The sequence below is a fragment of the Scatophagus argus genome, chromosome 14 (assembly GCF_020382885.2).
Source record: "Scatophagus argus isolate fScaArg1 chromosome 14, fScaArg1.pri, whole genome shotgun sequence".
Classification (NCBI taxonomy): Eukaryota; Metazoa; Chordata; class Actinopteri; family Scatophagidae; genus Scatophagus; species Scatophagus argus.
In genome coordinates, this window is record NC_058506.1 from 13,926,599 (window position 1) to 13,947,700 (window position 21,102).

The 21,102-nt window shown below is 41.9% G+C and overlaps 6 protein-coding genes across 7 annotated transcripts; 1 reads left to right on the forward strand and 5 right to left on the reverse strand.

The window, feature by feature from the left end:
• Positions 1 to 986: 986 nt before the first annotated feature.
• Positions 987 to 5,437, reverse strand: LOC124070370. Its single transcript, XM_046410231.1, has 2 exons — positions 4,798 to 5,437; positions 987 to 2,584 (listed from the first exon to the last, which is right to left on the reverse strand). The coding sequence occupies exons 1-2, from the start codon at positions 5,290 to 5,292 to the stop codon at positions 1,604 to 1,606; spliced, it is 1,476 nt and encodes a 491-aa protein (XP_046266187.1). The 5' UTR covers positions 5,293 to 5,437; the 3' UTR covers positions 987 to 1,603.
• A 357-nt stretch (positions 5,438 to 5,794) lies between these two features.
• On the reverse strand, positions 5,795 to 9,689 carry LOC124070231 (claudin-4-like). The gene is made up of 3 exons (XM_046409930.1): positions 9,138 to 9,689; positions 8,499 to 8,741; positions 5,795 to 7,661 (listed from the first exon to the last, which is right to left on the reverse strand). Exons 1-3 carry the CDS (start codon positions 9,270 to 9,272, stop codon positions 7,191 to 7,193), a joined length of 849 nt encoding a protein of 282 aa, XP_046265886.1. The 5' UTR covers positions 9,273 to 9,689; the 3' UTR covers positions 5,795 to 7,190.
• Positions 9,690 to 9,795: 106 nt separating this feature from the next.
• LOC124070236 (claudin-4) lies at positions 9,796 to 11,441 on the reverse strand. Its single transcript, XM_046409936.1, has one exon. It carries the CDS (start codon positions 11,135 to 11,137, stop codon positions 10,520 to 10,522), a length of 618 nt encoding a protein of 205 aa, XP_046265892.1. The 5' UTR covers positions 11,138 to 11,441; the 3' UTR covers positions 9,796 to 10,519.
• Positions 11,442 to 12,643: 1,202 nt separating this feature from the next.
• On the reverse strand, positions 12,644 to 13,471 carry LOC124070233 (claudin-like protein ZF-A89). The gene has a single exon (XM_046409931.1). The coding sequence runs from the start codon at positions 13,413 to 13,415 to the stop codon at positions 12,783 to 12,785; it is 633 nt and encodes a 210-aa protein (XP_046265887.1). The 5' UTR covers positions 13,416 to 13,471; the 3' UTR covers positions 12,644 to 12,782.
• Positions 13,472 to 14,061: 590 nt separating this feature from the next.
• Positions 14,062 to 15,742, forward strand: LOC124070235 (claudin-like protein ZF-A89). The gene has a single exon (XM_046409935.1). The coding sequence runs from the start codon at positions 14,571 to 14,573 to the stop codon at positions 15,201 to 15,203; it is 633 nt and encodes a 210-aa protein (XP_046265891.1). The 5' UTR covers positions 14,062 to 14,570; the 3' UTR covers positions 15,204 to 15,742.
• An 813-nt stretch (positions 15,743 to 16,555) lies between these two features.
• Positions 16,556 to 20,067, reverse strand: LOC124070234 (claudin-4-like). 2 transcript variants are annotated; one of them, XM_046409933.1, is made up of 2 exons: positions 19,366 to 20,067; positions 16,556 to 17,764 (listed from the first exon to the last, which is right to left on the reverse strand). In XM_046409933.1, exons 1-2 carry the CDS (start codon positions 19,844 to 19,846, stop codon positions 17,115 to 17,117), a joined length of 1,131 nt encoding a protein of 376 aa, XP_046265889.1. In that variant the 5' UTR covers positions 19,847 to 20,067; the 3' UTR covers positions 16,556 to 17,114. The 2 variants fall into 2 exon arrangements, with proteins under 2 accessions (XP_046265889.1, XP_046265888.1); XM_046409932.1 differs by lacking the exon at positions 19,366 to 20,067 and adding an exon at positions 17,878 to 18,112 and having other exon boundaries at positions 16,556 to 17,777.
• Between the last annotated feature and the right edge of the window lie 1,035 nt (positions 20,068 to 21,102).

The following is a 21,102-nucleotide window of genomic DNA, read 5'->3' on the forward strand; positions in this document are numbered from 1 at the left end:
TTTTATGTTTAAGAGTTCAGCAAAAATGTGGTTTGAGCAGATTTGACTGACAGTGGCGGTAATAGCCCACCAACTGTAGCCAGATCCAAATGTTGCTCAATTCTGATTGGTGCACAGAAGTGACATCTTCTTCTCCTGCTTGACTCCTGCACACTTGAAACCAGTGAGCAGAGCGTGGAGAAAAGCACAGACATGGAAGTAGAAAGTTTAAGCGAAATAACCGGAGCTGTTTAAACTCTAGGAGATCTTGCAAAAGCAGAACTTGCTTTGACTATTCCAGCCTTTGTCCACAAGAGGGCAGTGTTTTACAGAAGACCGCGACGAGCACGAAGATCAGGCCTGACACTTTAAGTTTAGCCATGCTCCACAGCCAAACATTGTTCAAACCCACAGGACTTTAATTTAAGTACACATACGAACATTACCAAATATGTCTGAGTATTTTCCCCTCCTAAAAGTTTTGATTTTTTGTCTTACTCCATTTTATTTTTCTACTGGTTCAGTACTCATAATATTAATACTTAATATTTTTTTCCTCATCAAGTATGTATTCATTTAATATATCATTTATATCAAACATAATTTCACAAGTTTAAGTCAATCCATGCTGTGTATCTATCCTAAACATAATGTCTTCTTTAAAGTAAAGCTTGCATATTTTGCATTTTGAGCTGGCAGCATTAGATTATGAAAAGCTAAATGATGCAATTTGAATAAGCAAAACCAAAATGACACATGTTCCATTCACAAATGACTGACTGAAACTGAGTCTGAATCTTCAACAAACACAGAGAGTCTCCCTCCCCTAACAATGTATGCTGTCGCTGTAACCACACTCTCTGTCAAACCAGTTTGTCCTGTGGATGTTAATAGCCAGGAGGACTGAAAGTCCAGGTAAATGCTGTAAACATTAAAGGAAAGGCTGTTTTCAGCTCGTGTCTGACGTGTTGGCATATTTGATACATTTAGTGAAAAAAGACCATGACTTGCTTCAACAAATTGCAGTCATTTATTGAAAGGCAAACATACAAATATCTTTCAGTATTACCTGTTCAAATAAAATACACAGAAAATTACATTTCACAGTTACAGAAACCCCTGACAGTTTTGTATACGACGTAAAGTGGAGGTTTTCGTGGCTGTAGACCTTATAAAATCAACACATACTTTAATTAAAAACTGTAACGCTATCGTTTTAAAGTAATCAGGAGAAATAAGCTAAAATCCACAGCTGCTTCAAGCTGCTTCATGACTTCATGTTGAATTCAGGTTGCTGTGTGTCCAGCAGAAACAGGGTAGTCAAAAAGAGGTCAAACTCTTTCTTTGGAAGGATTCATCCTCTGTTAGTGCATTTAAACAGTGAAGGAAAAAAGATGAAACTAGTTACCGTAAGTTCATTTTTCAAGAAGAAGACAACAATGGCATACTTCACTTACCCCTGGACTTCATTTGTTTATGAAATAGCAACGTAGCATATGAAATGTGCTATTCATCTGCATATTGAGAAATATACTTAACTTCAGTGTGGTAAACATTTAGAAAATGAGTGAACTTCCACTTTTAAATAACTAGTTGCTTTTGTGTGTGTGTGTGTGTGTCCACATTACAGGTATGTTCTCGCTGGGTTTGAGGAGGCATCCTCATTTTCACTCTCAACTGCTAAATTCTCTCTCATTTCTGCTTGTTTCAGCTGAGACTTTGTAGAAGGTGCCTCACTGTGTTCAGATTTTACCGACTCCGGTCTATTCAGCTGAGACTTCGTTGATGGTGCCCATGATTTTTCTGACTGCTGCGTTGAACCCTGCTCAGGCCCTTCCTCCCAGGGAGGCTTTGTGTATGGCTGAGACTTTGCTGATGGTCCCTCGTAGCTTTGAGCCCTGGACAACACAGCTGAAACTGGCTGAGACTTTGCTGGTGGCACTCTGCCGCGATGAGAACCTGCCTGGGTGGACCTGTTGGAGGAGCGGACCACCAGGTAGCGGACAGATGGGCTCTTGTCTGTGTCGTGGGCTTTGATGGGGCATGTTGAGCTGATGAACAAACCCCCTCCCAGAATAAGCAGTATGGACGCTCCCCAGCCGATGTAGAGACAGGCTCCGATCTCCCTCCGCTGAGCATCAATGGAGGCACTGTAGAACTTCCTCACAACAGCTCCTGCTGCCCACGAGGTGGGAATCAAACACAGCAACCCTGTGGCAATCAACACTGCCCCTGCTGCTACAGCCACCTTGCCCTTAACCCCTCCACCTTCTTCATCCAAAAAGCGAGTGCACTTTCCTCCAATGAAGGCCAAAATGAGGCCCATGCCGCCGACAGTGATGGCGAGGACAGTGAGAGCCCTGGCGGCCTGCAGGTCTGCGCTGAGAGCAAGGAGAGACTCATAAGGTTTACACTGGATCTGTCCTGTGCTCTGGACCACACAGGTCATCCAGATGCCCTCCCAAATAGTCTGGGAGGTGACGATGGTGCTGCCCACGAAGGCCGTGACCCGCCACATGGGCAGCATGCAGCTGACGATGACCCCTACCCAACCTAGAAGGCACAAGGCGCTGGCCAGCATCTGCATCCCCATGGAAGCCATGACGTGCAAGTGGAGGAACTGCTCGAAAAATCCTCACAGTCCTCTGAAAAGTGCTGCAATGTTTTTATTCTTTTTGTTGTCACTCCTCGTCTCTCTGGTCACTTCTCTCTTCTCTTGTATCTCTCTCTGTGAGCTTTCCTTTGTCAGTCTTTGTCAGCATGTGATGTTGCTGTTTTGAAATGCCTCCTTGTGCCTTACATCAATTATTTCTTTCTCACCATTGTTGCAAAGTTGTGAAGTGTCCCAGGAATACAGAGCTCTAGCTGACTATTGCAGTTGCCCGTCCAGCCTCCGGTAGCTTTTAGTTTGACTCCAAGTGAGCTTCACTTCAGCCTCAGTTCATTTGTTTACAGCATGCTTTTCCCTCATTCTCACCCTTCTCATGTTGTCTTCTCCTTCTCTCTCTTTTCTCTCTTTATTTCTCCACCTGAGTGTTCTGTCTTTTCTGTCACCTGAGTGGCTGTCTATCTGCTACTGGCCAGGTGTAGCTGCTGCGCCACACCTACTCTTTTGGGAAAAGAAAGGGGAGGAGGTTGACAGAAAAACAGAGAGAGAGAGAGAGAGAGAGAGAGAGAGAGAGAGAGATAGCTGTGACATCATCAGTTCCCTCTCTTATTATCTTTATCTGACAAGATTATGTTGGACAAAATAATTTCAGCAAGCTTTGATAAAGCAGAAAGAATGACAGACCTCTGGGCATTAAACTTGTGTATAAGATGAAGGAGACTCGTGTGATGTATCTTTGTCTTTATTCAATCACACATCTTGATCCTATTGCAGAAACACTAGATTGGATTGAAAGTTGAAAAACAAAATGAATCTGCATGTGTGAAGTCAATGTGTGTGTGTGTGTGTGTGTGTGAAAACATCCTCTGGCAATATGGTACATGTGAATGAGAGTAAATGTGCGTCTGCAGAATTTATTCGCATAACAAAAGGAGAACGATGCGAAACACAATCTCCTGGGAGAAAACCGGTTTCATTCTAACAGGAGCTACTGCACAGAAAAACCTGTTTGAAACATGCAACCCCCACCTCAGCCATTTCTCACACATGCACACACTCACGCATATACTCACACACAACCTAACCTTTTAATCAGGCTCAAAATAATCTTTAATCTTGCTGTCCTTGTAAAGTTCAGAGGGATACTTTTTGTTTCCATTCCTCATTTTCCACAGCATTATGACAAACTGAATATTCAATCTCTTTCTGTTCCTCTTGTGCAAAAGTTTGCATACCTGACCAGTCTTCTTGGATAATAAGAGGGAATACTGCATGCATACATTGAAATTCAAAACACAGAAGCATGCAGTCATTACTCAGTCTTTTTCTTTGACAGGACGGCCGCGCAGTGTCGCACAACCTGTTTGTAAAGATTTTTTCGTGTACTAGAAAAACCAGATCCTGTGTTCAGTGAGTCTGGCAGCGTTCGCCATCACAGTAGCTGCTCTCCTTTTTCAAAAACCAAATGCCTCCATGAAGAGATGGAAAAACATTCAATAGAAACATAATCTCACACGCCCACAAGTATGTGTCTTACAAATGACCAACATTTTATTGTCATACAGTAATATAAAAAGAAAAAAAAAACAATACAAACAGAAAGAACATCAGTAAGGGAAAAGTCCATTCAAACTGCTTATGTGAATCAGTCACATAATCATCAATATTCAACTAGTTTGATCAAGAAAGAAGAGCCATTGCTCAATTTGTCTCACATAGCGGTTTTTAACATACATGAATCTCCTATGTCATGCAGAACATGCTTAGTATGTTGGACTAATAAACAACACGAATGAAACTTATAAGGAAAACTGTGTTAAAGTGTCCATGACGGTGTAAAAAATGCAAAACACTGTATGTACGCATATCGAGAATCAAAACACTGCACGTTTGTATCATATAAGTTTCTAGAAAGATGTTTTCAAGACTAAAACATGTCTCAGTTACACACTCATACAACAAAACTTTCTATTTTGATAGTATTTTTGATATTGTAAATCTAAATGGTGGAATTTTCATAAACTTTTAACTCTTTTCAACGTTCTGTCCCAATTCTGCTTCCCACCAAAGATCTAAACGTAGGCCCTGCTGCTATCCACAGAGCGAGCCTTGGTGTACTTCACGTCGTAGTTCTTCTCATCTTTGGGGGGACAGGAGCTGCAGAGGAGGCCTCCGCCCAGGAACAGCAGCCCAGCGGCGCCCCAGCCGATGTAAAGCGAGGCCCCCAGCTCCCTCCTCTGAGCGTTGGTCAGGATGGGGTTGTAGAAGTCACGAATGATGGTGTTGGCGGTCCAGCAGACGGGGATTAGCACCAAGAGGCCTGCGATGATAAAGACGATCCCAGAAGCGATGGCCACTTTGCTCTTTTGCCTTTCTTCCTCCACAAAGTTGGTGCACTTGCCCCCGACCACGCCAAGAAGGATCCCAAAGACCCCAACAATGATGGCTATGACAACGAGTGCTCTGGCAGCCTGCAGGTCTTGAGGTAAGGCCAAGAGAGAGTCATAGACCTTGCACTGCATCTGGCCTGTACTCTGGGTCACGCAGTTCATCCACAAACCCTCCCAGATCACCTGAGAGGTGACGATGTTGGCACCAATGAAGGCTGTGACTTTCCAGGTAGGGAGAGCACAGATGATGATGCTCCCCAGAAAGCCGATGATGGCCAAGGCCATTCCCAGAATCTGTCTTCCACCAGACACCATCCTGAAGTTCTGTCGATCTCTTCAGACAGGTCAGACTGTATGTTGCCGAGAGCTGGAGTAACTAATCAGTGAGAGAGACAAAAGGATCGGCCAGCGGCTGTTATCGCCCACTCAGAGAGGATGTCGACAGTGGCTTCCTTGCTTACAAGTTCCCTCGTTAATAAAGGTGAAGTCAGAGGAGGAGTTTTCAGTGTTGCCTCGTAGTTGAAACTGGTTTGCTAAGAAATCTCACCTGACCAGATTGCCTCCCACCACAAAAAGGAGAGCGGAGTTTCGGAGATGCACCCACCCAGAGACCCCTAAAAGGACGAAATCACACAAATACAACACATACACGACCTATGCTCCTCATCAACACGCAGCACGGCTGTTTTGTACATTTATGAGGTTAATTTACTGCATTCATCTGAAGTCAGTACAGCATTTGCTTGGACAATACGAATCATGCAAAGGGGGACGTACCAAGTGATCAACACTCAAACAATGACAGGTAGTTTCAGTGTCGGTTTCTGCTTTATTTTCAGATAAGGCTTAATTGATTAAGATGGGAAATAAGTGCTGATATACAGAAAGAACAAAATAGACAATAGAAAAACTTATATACTAAAACAAGAGTAGAAGTAAAAAACAGAAATCATACAAGAGAAATTAAAGACAAAGTTACAGGCTCAAGTGACAGCAGTGTCATCAGTCCATTAAGCAGCTTAGACCAAAATAACAGACAATATGACACTCAGTCTTTGTCTGTATGTAGAAAAATAATTCAGTGTAAGACAGCATAACATATTACCCTAACAAAGTATAATCTAGTTTGAAATAGTATAGGATATAAGATACAGTATGGGGTGAAATGTAATAATATAGTGTAACAATATATATACTTTACTACAACATTACAAGAATAACAAGAATATCAAACATAACATGGTATAGAATAGTGTAGTATGTAACAAGCAAGTATAGTATAGTATAGTACAGTACAATATATCTCTAAATATGTGACAAAACATATAAATCCATCCAACAGAGAGATAATGGAGACACAGAGAGAAAATGACTTTTGATTAATTTCAAATGTGAGACCATCCGACTCTGATTTATTATTCATCCAATTTTCAAAACCCAGACTGAGTCACTACTTAAATGCCCAAGAACGTCCTCTGAAGAAATCAGAGTTCTTACAGTATCACTGAAAAATGTGACAGTCATTCACAGTGAATGAAAATACACAGGCACTCTTCTGTTTGACACAGATGAAAAGCTCTGGAAGGGACGCAGCCAGAGTCACCACACTGCTGTCAGTCGATGTCAGCAGCACTCAGCAGAGTGTAACGACATGTCGGTCTGAATGCACACAACATGACTGCAGGGAAACTCCCTCTCATAGATACTCATCCAACAGACATCTGTCCTGTAAAACTGTCTTTGAGCACAAATCTGAAACACTGGCACTTTGTGTGCTGATGATTAAATGTGATCAATTTCCTCTTTCAATATCTTTAAATTTGACATGAGATTACTATATTCATATATAAGGAAATGAAGATTAGATTAAACTTCAAAATGTGAATGTGTTTCTTATCTTGATAAAGATAAAAGGAAGCAACAGTTTGACATATTTGGTATATTCCGAAGCTCCCAGATCTCCACCAGAATTATTGTAAATCCAAGAAAGTTTTAATAACATGTAAAAAGAAACAATCAGTGACCACAGTTTACATCTGCGTGATTCATGTATTGAGTCACTCTCACTTCAGTGATACAGATTTAGGGCATGTTGTAATATCATAACGCTCGGCTCTGTTGTGGTTCTGCTGGGAACGTCACGCACCAGATTTGGCTTCATCCCCCTCAATAAGCCCTTCCCCTTGTCTGGTGTCCCTGATCTGTTTGATGGATTATAGCCCAAAGTCTCCTGGTTCTGTCCCCTGACGCTGATTGTACCTTCCAAACCCATTTTTATTGAGAGAGTTATAGTCATCCACCTGGACTACGTGACCTACCATACTCCTCTGTGAATAACGATCGAACATCCTGGAGTCGTTTGATCTGATGGCATCAGACCTCAGAGTGGTCGTGCGGGATGAACCATCGTTGAACGTGGTGTTGGTGCCGTGTGGCATGTAGGAGTAGTAGGGAGGCTGGGATCTCTCTTTCTCCATGCAGACAGCACAGATCAGCACACCGCCAAGAAGGAGCAGCAGGGAGGAGGCCCAGCCTATGTAGATGGATGAGCCCACCTCCCTCTTCAGGGCCGCAGTCACCAAGGGGTCATTGTAGACCGAGATGGTTGCTGCTGCTGACCAGCTGACTGAAACCAGGCACAAGATACCAGCCAGGATACACAAAGCTCCACCCAGCAGAGACGCCTGGAAAAACAAATGATGTCAGTGTCATTGAGGTTTTTTTTTTCCATCAGTCCATCAAGGTGAAAGCAGTATAAAAAAAATCTGCCAAAGTGGCTTTTTAACACTAGGAACCGCCAAAGTCAGAGATTTTCAAACTCCACACAGACATGCATCTACACCCACTAAAAAGGTTGGACACACATTTTGGCCCTTTTTCAGAGGATAACCGGATTAAACATTAAGAGTCATATCAAAGCGTGCAGAAAAGGGTTTATTGCTGAAAGGTTTCTGTCTCTGCTTTAATTTCAGTGTGGGATTTCCATCATCAATAGGTTAATTAACTGAGACTTATTATCCTCAAGGTCAGGTAAATTGTGATTGAACGGCTTATGTATGCAGCTGATGTGGTTGAGGGTAATTGCTCTTGGGCCCCAGACCATAAAAAAACCCTGTATGTCAATTAGTTTGTGGTACTTTGAAGAACTATAACCTAATTGGTAATATGTACCACTACAGCACAATCTGAACTGAAGAGGCAAAGGTGGCGTTGCAGTGGTTCTTCCATTTTCACCTAATTCTGAGTCTCTGTCTTGCAGAGGAACAGTGTGTCAAAATCCAAACCGCTTCATTATTTTCATTTGTATAACACATATTCCTATGAGATATTACAAACAGGATCAAAAGCTTACAGCTCATTTTTTAATTTGACCCAGCTCTGCCCTCCATTCTCATTACTGTGACGACGATAACATTTCAGGATTAATAACATATAGTAAAAACTCTTTGCTGCTATGTATATTACAATGCTGTTTTCTTTCAGAGGTCAAAATCTGCATGATATAAATATAACTTCAGCACCTTCTTTCTGGAAGAAGAAGTGGTCAGATGCTCTAAAGGGTCAGGTGGGGCGCCACTACAGTTGGCCACGCCCCCTCCGAGGAGGGTGACGATAAAGCCCAGGAGGCTGGCGAGGATAGAGAGCAACGTGAGGGCGCGTCCAGCCTGGATGTCCGAGGTCATAGTGGTGGACGTGGTGTGTCTCTTGCACTGCATTTGACCTGTGGCCTGAATGACACAGTGCAACCACAGACCGTCCCACACCTAATACAGAGACAGAGAGAGATTTAGAGAAGATGGACAAGATATTGGTTACGTCTTGACGTAGGTGAGGTGGTCTGCAAAAATCTGGTCCTGTCATAAGAAAAAGATTATATGCACAACTTATAACTCTGTGATGCTGCAAAGTACTCAATTTAAAATTTTTAGTTTTCTATGTCTTGGTGCAGGACTGAGTCAGGGTAATCCAACGTTAAACTCAGCAAATTTACATGATGTTGTATTTTCACACATTCACATTGACCTTCTTATGATCTCTTCATTCTAATGAAATTTCATGTAGTCTGTGGTTTTGTTGCTAAATGCATACATAGGCTATAAATGATCAAGTTTAACTTGTAGTATGTGAGGTCACTTGCTCAGCATTGTATATCGACTTACCGATTGTGCAGTCACAACATTTGCTCCCACAAAAGATGCTTCACGCCACATTGGCAGCCCACATGCCAAACACAGTCCTAAAATCCCCATCAGAACCAGTGCCAGGCCCCCGATCTGCCTTCCCTGCCCTACCATTTAAAAAATATGCAGTAAAGCAGTAGTAAACTAGAACCACAATTACCAAAAAAAGAAAAAAGCAAAAAATTAATTCCCCCAAAATATCCAGCGTGACTCCTGAAAAATGTACAATCTTTCAAATTTCTTGGAAGGCTTTCAGAAGAGACAATAAGCATTTTTCTTGTCCTGTCTCTGTTGAAGTAGAGAATAACATCCTCTTGTCAGATGTTATGTTATGCAGTTATGTTAAGTAGTCAGATGACACAAAAACAAACAGAGATGTGCAAACGTGGCCCAGGGAGAAGCAGTCTGTGAGGTACACATACAGAGGGTATTCAAACACCTCTGAGCTAGAGCCACATCAAGTTTTTCAGGCTTTTATGCACAACGAACTGGCTGATGCAGGGCACCGAGGCTCTCAGAGAGGCAAGTTGTTTCAGTTATTTTGGCAACAGATACCTCCAGAAACAATTTTAAATGCATAAATTTTCTGCAGTTGTTTTAAAGATAAGACATAAGAGACAAAAATGGAGAACCTCTGTACAAAAAACAAAGAGGATTTATTGGCTTGTGAGGATAAAATGATACATTCAGTTAATATGGCAGCTTATATGCAAACATACAGTTCAATTGCTCATTACTGAGACCAAGATGGAAAAAGTCTACCAGTGAACTGACACATTTTAGTTGTTTCAAGCGCAATTCAATTTCTTTCACAGCTTGTGTGTGACTGAGAGGAATAATAATGTTTTATTTCACTGACTTCTTTGCTTTGTTCTGCTTCAGGTTCCTAAAAGTTTCCTTTGACATTCCTAAAAGAAAAAGGTCTAAAAGAGTACAGACACATTTTCTAATTGCACTGGCAGTAAAAAAAAAAAACAAAAAAAAACAAAACACTGACTGAAAATGACATCGATGGTGTTTAAAGGTGTTAATTCACACTTTGTACTCTACATACTAAAACACATGAACTCAAACAGATTTTTTTCACTTAACATTCTGCAATATCACATTATACAACTATTAGCTTAAAGACCTTCATTTTCTAATTCTTCTGTTTAAAAAGAATCATAAACAGTGCATGACGTGATGCAGGTTACTGTAGTCTACACTTCACTGTGCTACACATTTAATATTTTACACAGATTTGAAACTGATTTGTTGTTAGATGCCAATATAGTGCAATTGACGAAGCTAAAAAATGAGCTTCAAACAAAGAAACAGAAAAAGTCCATCACAGTAAACAGATTTCTGTATATTTACAACTAAAACATGTAACTAATGGATGGTACTGTGTCTGCTCTTCTTCGCTCTCTTCTCCTCATCCTGAATCTGTAAGTGCTACACAAAACCCCTCCTCCAATCACGAGCAGAGCTCCAGATGCCCAGCCCACATATATGGAAGCTCCGAGTTCTCCCCTCCTCCCCTCGGTGGTCAGCGGGTTGTAGAAACCTGTGATGATGCTGTACGCTGACCAGCTGACAGGTATAATACACGAGAGCCCTGCCAATATAAACACCACGCCACCGGCCAGGCCAACATTAGTTTTGGTCAGCCAGTCGTCACGGTAGAAGTTGGTGCAGTGAGCCCCCACCACAGTCAGCCCGATGGCCACCACACTGACAGCAATGGAGACACAGATCAGAGCCCTGGAGGCCTGAAGATCTCGCGGTAAGGCCAGAACTGAGTCATAGGCCTTACACTGTGAGTGACCAGTGCTCTGGATCACACAGTTCATCCATAAACCTTCCCAGAAGACCTGAGCTGTGATGATGTTTGCCCCAACAAAGGCCGTCACTTTCCACATGGGCAGTCCGCAGATAAGGATGGTGCCAAGGAAGCCGATGATTGCCAAACACACCCCAACGAGCTGAGTCCTCATTTTAGCCCCTCCCAAAAAAGGCAAATCCAAGCCAGACGTTTATGCTTGCCAGAGACAGAAACAAAATTCACCTGAGCCGAGAATCATTTTGTCGAACAAGCTGCAAACTCTTCGGGTTGTGTTTTGGTGATAGTGTTGCACTTGCAGGCGTGTGAAGGAAGAACAGGGAGGGGACTCTGCTAGTTTGTGGATCAGGTTTCCTGCTTGTCCTGATTCCTGCTCACTGTGAATGAAGTAGGAGGAGCAGCCATGTATGAAAAACTGCTTTGTGACACACAAATACGTCACAAATTTTAAATGGATTCAAAAAAAGAAAGAAAAAGTAAACTCTCACATATTTGAGATATAATACATGAACAGTTTCATTACTGCACTGAACTTAGTTAGAAAAAACACACACTTGTACATGTAAAGAAATTAGGATATATCAACACCTGTTCAGTTAATATTCACCAGAAAACAACACTTTTGTTACGTAAATATTTAATGGAGTAACAGCATCCTGAACACAGAATAACCTCACAATCTCTCTGTGTGTTGTAATCTGAACTTCTTCATTGGTTTGGTAGCTCAGTACACTAAAATATGTTTCTGAAAACATTTTAGGTGAGAAACAGGCTGTGTGAACAAGGTGTTTGTTCAGCGCTGCCTACTTTTAGTTTCATCTTTATAATGCTGTTTGCAGTATCTGCTGTGAAAAACATCCATTATTTGATCAGCCCTCAGTGGGACTGAAACACGGTTACAACTCTACATTCACGTGGCCTTTATTTCAAAATAAAAGGATGTTAAGAAATGTAATCCAGGATGAAAAAAAATAACCTTTAAATGCCTTTGAAGAACCAAAATGACTGAACAAAAATTAAAAACAACTCACCAGTTAGCTGAAATCATTTTAGCATGGATTAAGCCATGAAATGCTTTGATCAAAATTAAAAAAAAAAAAAAATCACCTGTGTTAAAAATATATTACGCTAAAGTACGCTTGTTTTTTGGGGGTTTTTTTGAGCAAATATTTCAGAACAGTTAAATGTGTATTCAGTCAGGGTGTACTTTTCCACTTTAACTTTTAGCCTCAACTTCAAATGGCTTTAGTCCTCCTAGTTTGTGTTCTAGAGTTCTGAAAAACTGCAATGGCAGAAGGAAATCCCACAATGTTTGATACAAGATGACCACAGTGTGATTGTAATGCAATTCAGTATCAAATGAGTGAATTGATGAGGCAAGGATTTCAGACAGGGTCTTGGGTCATGCATGCTAGCTCACGGGGACTAGTCAGTACAACATGGAGACAACCAACACCTGTGCTTTTATCCTAAGGCCTGAAATCAAATCATGGAATTTTTAAAAAAATAAAAGACTTAAGTCTAACCGAATACTTTAATTCAAGCCTCAAGTGATGTGTTGAGGGGGTAAAAAAAAAAAAAAATCCACTAGTTAAGGCTTCAAGTCCAAATCTAATTATCTTTGTCTGACATTATCCATCACCACACAAACAAGAGTATCTAGTGATCACATGGAATTTATTAAAATAATCAGTAGAAAACCTTGATAAGTTAAGACCATAAAAACATGATTTTGAGAGTTCAGTCCAGTTTCCTGGACTGAGAACAGCAGAGCATCTTTCAGGCTGCTTACAGGCATTTTAAACATAGGCTCCACCGCTGGCAGCTGAGCGTGGGGCAGAGTATTTGACAGAGTATCTGCTGTCCTTACGCTGCTCACACTGACAGCAGAGAAGTGCCCCTCCAATGAGCAGGAGTCCAGCCGACCCCCAACCGATGAACAGCGATGCTCCAAGCTCCCTCCTCTGTGCGTCGCTCATAATGGGGTTGTAGAAGTTCCTGATGACCTCGTTAGCAGACCAACTCACAGGAATCAGGCACAGGATGCCGCCAACAATGAAGAACACCCCGGCAGCGATGGCCACCTTGCTCTTGGCTGCCTCATCTTCAATACAGTTGGTGCACTTTCCCCCTGCGGTGGCAAGCAGGATTCCCATGAAGACGACCAGAATGGAGATCACAACCAGGGCCCGGGCAGCCTGCAGGTCACGGGGAAGAGCCAGCATGGAGTCATAGACTTTGCATTGCATTTGTCCAGTGCTCTGCTTCACACAATTCATCCACAGGCCCTCCCAGAAAATCTGCGCCGTCACAATGTTGTTCCCAATGAAAGCAGAGACTTTCCACATGGGCAATGCACAAATGATGATGTCTCCCATGAAGCCAATGGCAGCCAGAAAGATACCCAGGATCTGAAGACCTGCAGAAGCCATTTTTTTTTTGTCTCACACCGACCAAACACACCAACAGTGAAATACAGAAATTTGTTTCTCACCTGCACTGCAGCTTTTATACCCACATGGTAGGTGGTGGTTTCCCCTGAGTGGTCGCTTAAAAATGTTCAAATTGAAAACACCTGCGGTCAATCAGTTAGTCCCAAGGATTGTGAGGAAACTGCAGCTACGCATATAACAAATGTTTTGCTTCAAATAAATATAAAATCTTCGCCTTTTTTAGAAAGAGTCTTCCTTCCTAAAATACCTCCACATTCATTTCCTTTCCTTTGTGTTCTTCAAAGAATTTTGGATTATTTCTTATTTTTCTCTTGATTTGTGAAATTTGAAAACTGAAAAATAAAAAGCATTTAAAATATGGGTAAATGTCTCAATACATCTCCTTATGTGACATACGCATTTAAGTCACTGTATGTGCATGTGATAATACTAATCTGTGAACTGGTTAATTTAGAGCTTTGGTTTTCATCTTAACCATGAGGACAAATAAGACAAGGTAGGATGTATTTTCATGTTTATTTTTACTATGCACATCCTGCAGTATGTAACAAGGCTTAAAATATTTCCTGTTCTACATTATGCAAGTAACCAAATGCCCACAAACATAAAAGTGTATTAGTGACTACCTGCTTACCACCTTATTTCATGTTCTGTGACCATGTGCAGCAATCAGTGACTCCACCTGTGCTGATTAGTCAGTGAGCCTCAGCTGATCTGTCTGGGCCAAACATCTCTATTAAAATGAACAAAGATACAACTAAACAGAAAATGTGAAAGATATTCCTAGAGATGTTCCATGAAGAGTAAAAACAGCTTTTCACATCCTCACGCAATCAGACATTTACTGTGGGAAGCTTTTCACTGAACGTCACTGTTTAAACTCCTTTTATTTCTCAGAGCTGATCTGGGGAACCATAGAGCCTCTTTGTAGGAGAGAAACACCTCTGAACTCAAAGGCAGCATGATGGATGTTTACATCTGAGGAATAAAGGCAAAGCCCACCCAGAGGAGGGGGGCTGCTCTGGGGCATCTGTGAGTCATATAAAACTTTCCCCAAGTGGGAGAGCCTTTAGTTTGCAGCCCAGCAAAGTACTGAGACAGAACAACAAGGAGAAGGAGCACCAGCAAACTACAATGGCATCTTTAGGTCTGCAGATACTGGGCGTCGGGCTGGCAGTGCTCGGATGGATCGGAAATATTCTGATCTGTATGCTGCCGCTGTGGAAGGTGTCCGCTTTTATTGGGAACAACATCGTAGTGGCTCAGGCCATCTGGGAAGGACTGTGGATGACCTGTGTGGTCCAGAGCACGGGTCAGATGCAGTGCAAGGTCTACGACTCCCTGCTGGCCCTGCCTCCGGACCTCCAGGCGGCTCGAGCTATGGTGGTCATCGCCATCCTGTTCGCTCTGTTTGGCTTGCTGCTGTCTGTGGTCGGAGGGAAATGCACCACCTGCATTGGAGACAAGGCAGCAAAAGCCAGAGTGGCCATCTCAGCTGGTGTTTTCTTCATCCTGAGCGGGGCTTTGTGTCTGGTGACCGTGTCTCTACCTGCTAACACGATTATCAAGGACTTCTACAATCCCATGGTTCCAGATGCCCAGAGGAGGGAGCTTGGTGCGTGTTTATACATGGGCTGGGGAGCTTCGGGACTACTGCTGATCGGTGGTGCTCTTCTCTGCTGTCAGTGTCCGTCAGGGGGAGGCCGCTATAACGGTGCAAAGTATTCTGCACCAAAATCCACTACACCAGGGAAGGAATTTGTCTGAATTGAAACGTTACATGAGAGACAGCAGCCTTTGAAGAGCACTTGATTTTATATGAAGTTTAAACCCGCTGCTTGTCAAGTTGTGATTTGCATTGTAGTTAACCCCCTCTTCTTTTGTTAAACTAACACACTGTGGCGTATTGTTTCTGTCACAAGAGACTGAGGTATGTGCCCTGTTAGGATTGCAGTTCAGTTCTTCTTACATTGTTTTGTGTTGTTGATACTAATTCATTCTATCTTAGACTCTCCAGATGTCTAGCAACACACGCACTTCAGAAAGCCTCATGCATTCATGATGTGATTTATTTTTCATTTTGTTTTGTCATTCAGACAATAAAGATTTTTTTTTTTTTTTTTTTTTTGCAAATAATGTTTTTTCAATATGTCTGATCTGGTGAAACATAACAAAGTACGTTTACTTAAGGGCTAAATCTTTGAGACACTATCCTTGGGAGCCACATTTCAGAGAGAAATATTGCACCTTGTACTTAACTGGCAGCAATAGTTACTTTAAATATTAAAGATTTTACACATAAAACATATCTTGCAAGTAATTTCATAGAATACACTACTAAAAGGCGGGTCTGAAAGTAGAAAGTGTCTATGATGTACAGATTTGTGATATCAGGCTTAAATTTAGCTCCACTTTTACCAGCAAGTGATTGTAACTTTTTTTATATGCTTTATAAGTTTAAGAAATATAATGTCATAATTTATGTGACGTATTTCACGTTTGATACTTTCGGTACATTTTGTTCGTAACACTTGTGTACTTTTAACTACAAGTAAGTAACATTAATAATGCAGTAATTCGCTACATTTGCACTGTAGTTGTAAAAGACCTGAATACTTCTGCCACCACTGGCCTGACCTGATCTGAATGGCCAAAATGGAAACAGGCACAAAAGTGAGAAATTACAGGGGTATATTGTTGTTCTTGTCAGACAGGTTTCAACTGAAAATGTCTGTAAACAAAAAGAAAACCATTAAAGAGGTTTAGGATAGATCAACCTGACAAGACTTGGCAGATGTGCTCTTACTGGGCAAAGTAAATATCCATTCTCTGGAGATACAAAGCTGTTCCTTAGCAACATGAATCCAAGCGTACACAGCACACTGTTGTCTCTGACAGTGACGTTCATTTTACCCAAGACAGAAACTGTAAATTACCATCTTAATAAAAGGACACTTGATTACAGCACGGCAAACATCTCAACCAGATACAGTAAATTCCCAGGAGTTTACTCCCCTGAATTCCTGAAAGCCTTATCACGAAGCGCTTATTGAGAAATTCAGTTTCAGCTCGGTTACAGTGTGTCTGCAGGTGCACAGTGAACACGAGAAAGGAAGAAGTTAGGATAAACAACGAAACTTTATTTCTCACATTCAAAAGACAACTGCAAATCCAGCAGTCATTATCATTATTATACAGTTGAAGGAAAAAAAAACTTCACATTTGATTTTCAAATGATTGTTCATTATCAAAAGGAGCTTTTGAAAAGAAAAAACAAGAAAAGAAATAAAAGAACTGTTTGGTTTTCACAGCATTTAAGAGCAGCCATGCAAGAAGCGGTATAAGTGAGAGTAATTTAATAAAGACAGACATACAACTTCAGTGAGTTCAGTTTTACAAGAAAATGTAAAAACAGCAATATGTTAATCTTTGATAGGGACAAACGCAAACAAAACAAAGACAGTAGACATCACTGTGCTGTCTTTTGTTATTTTAATGCTTAAATTGTTAACTGAGTGTTAAAAAAGAAAGTAAATACACAGATTTCCTCCTTTTGTCATCAACAACATGTTTAAACACCTTAAAAACAGATCCTTCTGTGAACCATTCTTGTGAGATCTTTAACAAAACTGAATGAAAATCCGGATATATTTTCTGATGCACTTCCAGCCCAAACACTCACACGTAGTCCACGTTTGATACGGCTCTTCCAGGGACGAACTTGGCAGGTGTGTAGGGTCTGCCGCCTTTTGGGGGGCAGTTGTTGCAGAGCAGGCCTCCTCCCAACAAGAGCAGCCCGGCGGAGCCCCATCCGATATAGAGTGCAGCCCCAAGCTCCCTCCTCTGAGCTGTGATCACCAGGGGGTTATAAAAGTCCCTGATCACGGCATGAGCTGACCACGACACTGGAATCATGATGAGCAAGGCGGCTATTATGAAGATCACTCCGGATACGATGCAGGCTTTGGCTTTAGCCACTTCATCCTCCATGCAGTTAGTGCACTTCCCTCCAACTACAGCCATGAGGGTGCCGAACACCCCGACAATCACCGAGATGACCACCATGGCTCTGGCGGCCTGCAGGTCTTGAGGCAGAGCCAGCATGGAGTCGTACACCTTGCACTGCATCTGGCCGGTGCTCTGGACCACGCAGTTCATCCACAAGCCCTCCCAGATCACCTGGGCAGTGACGATGTTCGCCCCGACGAAAGCAGTGACTCTCCACATGGGCAAGGCGCAGGTGATGATGGTGCCCAGCCAGCCGATGAAGGCCAGCAGCACACCCATGATCTGGAGACCCTGAGAAGCCATGGTTACGCCGCTGCAGCCTCAACTCAACTTCTACCAGAAGACAGAAAAGGTTGCTCTTTCTCAAAGGTTGATCTCTCTTAGATTATTAGATTCTGAATGTGTAAAAACACAACATAATCCACTCTCACACCTGCTTGAGGAAGTGTTTGCTCTGCTCTGATGCTGCGAGGTCCTACTGTGAGAAGAAAACTGCCTCCTATTGTGGTTCAGACTTTCAGGGTGGAGTTTCTGTGCCCCAGACAAAAGGGGAAAACTGAGACCTAATGTCCACAACCTTGTGTTCATTGTTTCCCCACATACAAGCTTTGTCACCTCAAGCATGGCTTCAGGACTGGGGACAAAGGCTCCAGATCCCACCTACACCCACCCACCCACACACACACACACACACACACACACACAGGTCAAGCCTTGAGCAAACACAAACTTCAGTTTGGGTCAACTACAAACAGACTGGGAAGTACAATTTTCAAAAAGAAAAAAAGTTAAGAAAAGTTCCTTGATGCCATCTGCATTCCAACAACAGACAATTAACCTACGAATAGCTCTTTCATTTCCAATGAAATCTGATCACCCCAACTTGGGATACAGTATTGCATTAACTGTAAGTTTGCATATTTAATTACATTAATAAGAGTAAAACATGGTATAAGATTAAAGCAAAGGTATATGAACATTTACTGGCATTTTAATTTCCCCCTTGATCCCGTGAATCCACCTAAAGTACAAACTCCCATGTTTGCCTGTTGACTCACAGTTTGAACAAAGACCAGTTTCAAGCCCTCATGTCTAGTGGTTTTTCTGCCACACCTAAACCTGATCTACCAGAACAGCAGATAATAGATGCTTCTCAAATACTGTTGGAACATTTTTAATGGTCTTGTTTTGATTGTAATGACCATCATTATATCACTAAATTAAAGTAGAAATAATAATATTAATATTAAAAAGAGGAGATATAACAGAAGTTAATGTAATAATTTGTTTATTTGACTGTTTTGTTCCATTTTTACACCACTAAATACTTCAGGTTGAGCACAGCTGCTGTGTGAGTGCAGGTGCAAATAAAAACCACAAGTCATCTCAGATTTGTAAACAAAATATTTATTTACAGTTTAACTGACACATCATGATTCTCATACACATTGTTCAAAAAATCAACCCACATACAGCTTTTTCAAAATAAGTCTTGAGATTACAGAACACACTACAAAAAAAGAGACTAAATATCTGATATGCAAATTAACAGCCATACATGTAACTGTGTTAACACAGAAAACTGAATTTCCTGTTTGGGTGTGGTTCCTTTCTTGCTCTTTATTTATTTCAAATGCTCTCATGAGGAGTAAAACTCAGAAATACTTTTTTCTCATGTAGCATTCTGACATATCAACACTCACAACCCAGCAGCACCAGTCCATCTGTCCCCGTAAACATGGCTTTGTGGAGCTATTTCAGACATAGTCCTTCCCGGACGCTGGTGCTGAGGCGTCAGATCTGGCAGCATTGTACCTTGCAGTGTAGGAGCTTTCATCTTTAGGGGGACAGTTGCAGCAGAGAATCCCCCCTCCGATCAGCATCAAAGCAGCTGCCCCCCAACCGATGTAGAGTGAAGCGCCGATCTCTCTCTTCTGAGCCTGGGGCACTAGTGGGTTGTAGAAGTCTTGGATGACGGCGTGAGCTGTCCAGCAGACAGGGATGAGGCAGAGGATCCCAGCTATGATGAACGTAACTCCTGATGCAATTCCCACCTTGGTCTTGGATGTCTCATTCTCCACGCAGTTGGTGCATTGTCCCCCGGCTACAGAGAGCAGAATAGCCATGATGCCCACCATGATGGCGATGATGATCAAGGCCCGGGCAGCCTGGAGGTCAGAGGTGAGGGCCAGCATGGAGTCGTAAACCTTACACTGCATCTGGCCTGTGCTCTGGATCACACAGTTCATCCAAATACCTTCCCATTGGGTCTGTGCGGTGATGATGCTGCTGCCGATAAAAGCAGTGACTTTCCACATGGGAAGGGCACACACGATGATGGCACCAATCCAGCCCAGGATCCCCAGAGCTGCTCCCAGTATTTGTAGCCCAGCAGACACCATCGTGGAGAGTGGATTTGCTCTTTAAATTAAACTTCTTCCTCTTTTCAGTTGTGACTTGAAAGGTCTCTGTGTCTACTGTAATTGCTCCCAGTGATGTAAGCCTGTGGGTTGTTTGTCTCCTTCTATGATGAAGAGGCGACTCCTCTTGTCAACAGGTGAGTTTTTCAAATGTGAGAGGATTCAGAGGAGAGTGGATACATATGATTTCCTCTTTGAAAGAGGAGGGGCCAATAAGGAAAACAGATCAACGTCATCAGACCCTGCTCTTCAGGTCCTCCCCCAAGCTTCACAAACCCATAACCTGTTTACCCTCCCTCAACCGTCCATCTAACAAAAGAAATCATGTGAAACTTCTTTGTACGTAGCACCATCTAAGCTGCACGATAAAAAAATTCAATTTTAACACAAGCATCTTATTTAAGAAAACTTATTATTCGATTTATAATTTATATATTTTTTTTATTGTCCCTCTTCCCCCAGCAGTTTCACCTGGAGCAGCAGGAAGGTGGAGTAATGTCCTAAGTGAGTAAGTGAGCGCGTGAGTGAGGGATGACTCAGTCTGTTTTGAATACCTTTGACAAAAACTTCCGACCAACCAAATTTGGTCGTGTGCTCAGTGATTTTGTTGCATTACACGTTCAAAAAATATGGATGAGTCAAAATGCAAATCCAGAATGAGCTCACTAAACTGTATACAACTAATTATATCAGTCAGAGATGTTCAAAAACCAACCTGTGAACAGGTTTAGGTAAGAAAAACACTTTGGTTAAGGTTATGGAAAGACCAGCCTTAAGTGCCTCACATGAATGTGAAAATTTAGCTGCCATGAGCCAATATGGTGTTGCAAGATAGTGTGATTGAGTGTCAGTGGAAAGTTTGTGCATATTTTTTCAGTATGAACATTTCGCAACATTGTTTACGTGTTTGTTTAAAACGTTTCCTCTTTATTTTGATTTTAAAAATATAGTAATTGTTCCTGTGCACTAATGTGTAAAACATTTGAGAGAGACATTGACAGCTGTCCACCTTACCTTTTCAACAAGCTTTCTGAAAAAAACTGAGATAATAACCAGGACTTTTAAATCTTAAATGTGGGCTGAAATTTCAGAAATACAGTTATTTGTTGAGTCTCATTCCCTTGTCATCTAACATCTCCCTTTGTCCAGAATCACTCAGTGCACTTTATATCGTCAAGTCTGAAAACGTTACTGATTGTAATGTTAAAAACATTATGCAGCCAGTGTCTCAGTCTCAA

What these genes read in the sequence shown, in the direction of transcription:
- LOC124070370 (XM_046410231.1), bottom strand. Translation starts at nt 5,292, where the DNA reads ATGGTGTCTGGTGGAAGACAGATTCTGGGAATGGCCTTGGCCATCATC. An exon ending in AGCTGGGGGCCTCGCTTTAC is followed by an intron (nt 2,585 to 4,797) that starts ATCGGCTGGGGC and finishes CTCCACTTGCAC; the next exon opens with GTCATGGCTTCCATGGGGAT.
- LOC124070233 (XM_046409931.1), bottom strand. Translation starts at nt 13,415, where the DNA reads ATGGCTTCTGCAGGTCTTCAGATCCTGGGTATCTTTCTGGCTGCCATT.
- LOC124070235 (XM_046409935.1), top strand. Translation starts at nt 14,571, where the DNA reads ATGGCATCTTTAGGTCTGCAGATACTGGGCGTCGGGCTGGCAGTGCTC.
- LOC124070234 (XM_046409933.1), bottom strand. Translation starts at nt 19,846, where the DNA reads ATGGTGTCTGCTGGGCTACAAATACTGGGAGCAGCTCTGGGGATCCTG. An exon ending in GGCTCAGAAGAGAGAGATCG is followed by an intron (nt 17,765 to 19,365) that starts GCGCTTCACTCT and finishes AGTTGAGTTGAG; the next exon opens with GCTGCAGCGGCGTAACCATG.
- LOC124070236 (XM_046409936.1), bottom strand. Translation starts at nt 11,137, where the DNA reads ATGAGGACTCAGCTCGTTGGGGTGTGTTTGGCAATCATCGGCTTCCTT.
- LOC124070231 (XM_046409930.1), bottom strand. Translation starts at nt 9,272, where the DNA reads ATGGTAGGGCAGGGAAGGCAGATCGGGGGCCTGGCACTGGTTCTGATG. An exon ending in ATGTTGTGACTGCACAATCG is followed by an intron (nt 8,742 to 9,137) that starts GTAAGTCGATAT and finishes TCTCTGTATTAG; the next exon opens with GTGTGGGACGGTCTGTGGTT. An exon ending in CTTCTTCTTCCAGAAAGAAG is followed by an intron (nt 7,662 to 8,498) that starts GTGCTGAAGTTA and finishes TTGTTTTTCCAG; the next exon opens with GCGTCTCTGCTGGGTGGAGC.